General features: G+C 41.6%; 1 protein-coding gene across 1 annotated transcript; it reads left to right on the top strand.

Annotated features, from left to right (window-relative positions):
• The first annotated feature begins 242 nt into the window (after positions 1-242).
• On the top strand, positions 243-4,251 carry SIX4 (SIX homeobox 4). The gene is made up of 2 exons (XM_010017511.1): positions 243-963; positions 3,455-4,251. Exons 1-2 carry the CDS (start codon positions 243-245, stop codon positions 4,249-4,251), a joined length of 1,518 nt encoding a protein of 505 aa, XP_010015813.1.
• Positions 4,252-4,570: the final 319 nt, after the last annotated feature.

Here is a 4,570-nt window from a genome sequence, read left to right as displayed (position 1 = left end):
AGCCCCCTTCGGTCGCCCGGATCGGAGAGTCATGGGGGTGGATTTATTTACAAGTTCATAATCCAGTCTGTAAAGTTTCTCTTAAGCGAAAGTTTGGTTTGCCCTTTTCTCAGAAACCTTCCCCTTAAATTGAAATTCGTTTAAAAGTGTGTTGTAAAGGCAAAACACCAAAAAACCCTCTCACAAACTGTATCAAAGCAAGGAGCCCCCCTTGCTGCAGAGCTTGGTGGCATGCCGTGGTAATGCAATGTCGTCTCTCCATCTTTTCCCATAGTGAGTCAGATGGCAACCCTAGCACAGAAGATGAATCCAGTAAGGGGCAGGAGGATTTATCTCCCCATCCACTCTCCAGCTCATCTGATGGCGTTACCAGCCTCAGCCTTCCTGGCCACATGGAGCCCGTCTACATGCAGCAGCTCGGAAACACTAAAATAGCCTTGAGCTCATCTGGTGTCTTGTTGAATGGAAACCTTGTGCCTGCCAGTACCTCTCCCGTCTTTCTCAATGGAAGCTCTTTTCTTCAGGGACCCAACGGTGTCATTCTCAATGGACTCAGTGTGGGGGCTTCGCAGACTGTTACCTTAAATTCGCCCAAAACCACATCAAGTGTCGTGAGCAATGGTGTATCCATTACTGATATACTGTCATCTTCATCAGAAGATGTTAAGGACTTCAAACTCCTTCAAGCTTCGGTCCCCAATGCCGCAGCAGCCACCTTCAGCCCCAGCAACATCCCAGTCTCATTCCCGGGGTTGATACCAAGCTCAGAGGTGAAAAGGGAAAGCATACAAACTGCTGCTTCACAAGATGGAGGCTCTGTAGTTACTTTTACTGCTCCTGTCCAAATAAACCAGTATGGCATTGTCCAGATCCCCAATTCAGGAACAAATGGCCAGCTGCTGAACGGAAGCATTGGGTTTTCTTCCCTGCAGCTGCCTCCTGTTTCTGTGGCAGCTTCACAAGGTAAAAGTTTTGTCTCTTGCAGTATTTTAGAAGCTGTGCTCCTTTTCCTCCAAGGTACTAGGATTGAATCTCAACCACAGCTACACACAGAACATCAAAAAGTACCTTTTGCCTTCCTTTGTAGTGGGTTATGCTCATGGGCAGACTGTTACATGAGGCTGAGCTCCTCTGCAAGGAGCAGAGAAGTTCGTCTGGTAATTTGCACCCCTTTCATGCTGTTTTCAGAAGTCTGTGATACCAGTCTTCACAAATATCTGTAAATTTTACACATTTCAGTAATTCAAAATATTTTCCATTTGCCACTGAATTTTTTTAATGAGAAGGTTCACAAAAATTAAAATTGCAGTAGCTGGAAATTGTTACCATCGTTGTTCTTTTAGTGGTTGTTTTGGCTCTTTGGTTTGGTTTGTTGATTTTTTTCTTAGGGTTTTGTTGGTTTTTTTTTTTTTTAGTTTTTTTTAACCAAAGCATTTCATAAAACCAAATTTTAAATGCCTGTAGACACAACATGACTAAACAGTTATGCTGGTACATTTTCTGTCCTCTAATTAAGAAAGATTAAACTGCAGGGAAACAATAGAAATATGCAATAGCTTGTAGATATGAAATGTGAGGGTATTTGGATAGAACTGCCTTCGGTCCAAGGGAAATATGTCATCGCAGGTTCACGTGCCAAGTGTGCAGGCTCCTCCCCAAGTTTGCTTTAGAGTTTGTCTTAACATACCATAGACTGAAATTTGCAGCTGGCCAGGAAGAATCCCAGGGAGCACAAGCCTAGTTCTGGATCCTAGTTTTAGAGCAGGTTATAAAACACAACCAAACAGCTTTATTACTCATTAGCCACAGTATCTTTGGTTATGAAAACGATTAAATGTGAATGAATCTCCCTACTTTCAGGAGCTGTGAGTACTATAATGAAATGAAACTGTGTTCATGTTAGCTTGTTAGAATTAAATGTGTATAGAGAGTCAACGATTCTTGCTATGATATGGGGAGGAACACTGAAGTTGTAAAAACACATTTTAAATGGGTGCACAATTATAAGATACTAAAATGTGACACACACGGTCAGTGGAAGTTACTGGTATGTAACCATAAGATGAAAAAGAGAAGACATTTAGTCTGAACACCACGTGTAATTACAAAAGCCATTGAATCCACATGCTCCAAGGCATAAACTGACAGCCAGCAAAGGTGAGAAAGGGACTTATGTCCCGTAGGTAACGTGGAACTACTGCATTAGAAAGTCCTAATATTCACAGCAAGCTCCTCTCTGAATATTTTCCCCATTGTTAAAAATAGAATTCCCACTGGAGAGTGATCCACCATACATCTCATCTGGTGCAGAGAAAAGTCAAGATCCGTATTTGCTGCTTTGATTTCTTTTTAGTGTTCTTAACACGAGACGATGGATAGCTGACTGTTTAGTCCAACTGCAGTGTGCTGCAGGATATTTTAAGTAAGCTACAGTAAATGATATCACCAGGTAACTTCAAATTGCCTCACTTTATTACTCTAGTTTACACAAGTTGTATCTTCCAAAAAATCATCATTGGTTAACAGAAATGAATAGGGAGCTAAAATATTTCCCAGGTGAGAAATTTAACTTCAGTACTGTTCTAAAAACTTTAGGTGTTTCCAACTGTAGCCTCTTCATGTTCTAATTAAACTGCTTTTGTGAGACGGAGGTGTTTGAACTGGGACCCAGTCCCAAGAGCCAGTGTATCTCATTTTTTGAATTATTATAATGGCAACTTAGATGGCATGTCCAGTAAAAACAACTTCAGGTCATCTCTGGCCACCTCTTCTTGCTTTGACTAGCTACAGCATCACGCAAGCAGTGCTATGGCTTACAGCAAGGGTAGGCAGTTGCTGTGTGATTTTTACACAGCGTGATAGATGTGGTAGGTTTAGGCTTTAGAAATAAGTGACACAGTGAGGTGAAAGGCAGTACGTCCGAGTGCTTGACGAACTGCTTCGTTAACCATATAGAAGTTACTGGATTTTGTTGTTTTTCTCTACAGGTTGACTCAGGTAGGTTCTGCCCAGCAGTAGCGGATTTCACGTGATATGCCTCCAGTTCCCACACACAAGCTGTAGTCTGTCACTGAACTATCTTTAATAGCCTTTCATGCTTCTATTTTTAGATAGAAATTGAGTGGTGGCAACTAGTGAAGGCCAAAGCACGTTGGTTTTAATCACATGGCTGAGGACTGTTTGCCCCTTAATGAGAGCCTGAAAGATACCTAATATACCAGAACCCTTTTTCTTTTTTTTTTTCCTTTCTAGAAGCAGTTTCTATTAACAGCTTTTATTTGTTCATACCGAATTTTCTCTCCCCTGTTACAAACAACGCTATTCTGTGCTGCATGATATATTAGCATGCGTGTCCTGCAAATATAAAAAAAGACCAAAATGTCTTAATAAAATGCCTCCACAACTGTCTGCAAACTGTAACCTGTGTTTTCCTCTTTTGCTTCCCTTCATCTAGGTAATGTTTCAGTAAGTCCCAGCACATCTGATGGGGGAACTTTTACGACTGAATCTTCAGCAGTGCAACAAGGAAAGGTTTTCTTCAGTCCCCTCGCTCCAAGCGCGGTCGTTTATACAGTTCCCAATTCAGGCCAGGCAGTAGGCTCTGTCAAGCAAGAAGGACTGGAAAGAAGCCTTGTGTTTTCTCAGTTGATGCCAGTCAGTCAGAACACGCAACTAAATGTAAACATGTCTTCTGAAAATATATCCAGTGGAGGACTCCAGTCCCTGGCCTCCTCGTTAGTGAATGTAACACCTTCACATAATTTTTCCCTTACACCACCAACTCTTTTAAATGCTGCAGAACTGAACTCTGGTATCTCAGAGAGCCAGTCCATGTCATCACCCGTGACCAGCACCTCTACAGTGATATCTATCAGCAACACTAACTATGCAACCCTTCAGAACTGTTCCCTCATTACCAGTCAAGATTTGTTGTCCATTTCTACAGCACAGCCTGCGCTTGGAGAAATAGTTTCTACAAGTGGAGACCGTGTCAGCCACTCCTCTGCACAAGTACATCAAGATTTTGTCAGAGAGCACAGGTTAGTTCTGCAAGCCGTACCTGATGTCAAAGAGAATTTCTTACCTAATGCTGAGAGTAAGTCAACTGGCAATTTAATGATGCTGGATTCGAAATCCAAGTATGTTATGAGTAACATGGTTGACACAGTTTGTGAAGAACTGGAAACGGACAAAAAAGAACTTGCCAAACTGCAGACAGTTCAGATGGATGAAGATATGCAAGACTTGTAACTTTTTTCCCCTGCTTTCTGTTTTTAATAGATAAGTCTCCTGTTGAGGCCCTAACAAACACCAAGTAGGGTTCTTTTGTTGTTTTTTTTGTTGTTTGGTGGTTGGGGTTTTTTTCATTTAAAGAAAACAGAAGAACACTTAAGTGGTCTGCATCAGTGTACAGAGGAATCTCCAGCGATGGAATTAGGTTGCCACACTTGGTTTGCATGCAGTACTCTCTTTTAAGCAGATTAAAGGAGAAAGGAAATGCCAGAGCAAATACTGAACGAATGGGTACAGGTCTGACTACAAGATACTACCCTGATAATTTAACTAAACT

Source organism: Nestor notabilis, unplaced genomic scaffold, assembly GCF_000696875.1.
Source record: "Nestor notabilis isolate BGI_N333 unplaced genomic scaffold, ASM69687v1 scaffold33296, whole genome shotgun sequence".
In the NCBI taxonomy this organism is placed as follows: Eukaryota; Metazoa; Chordata; class Aves; order Psittaciformes; family Psittacidae; genus Nestor; species Nestor notabilis.
Note: the sequence above shows the minus strand (reverse complement) of the source record. Positions and strands in the feature narration are given on the sequence as shown.

Bases quoted from the DNA above. Each gene is read 5' to 3' on its own strand.
- SIX4 (XM_010017511.1), top strand. From the start codon at position 243: ATGCAATGTCGTCTCTCCATCTTTTCCCATAGTGAGTCAGATGGCAAC. The intron at 964-3,454 runs GTAAAAGTTTTG...CCCTTCATCTAG, and splicing joins TTCTGTGGCAGCTTCACAAG to GTAATGTTTCAGTAAGTCCC.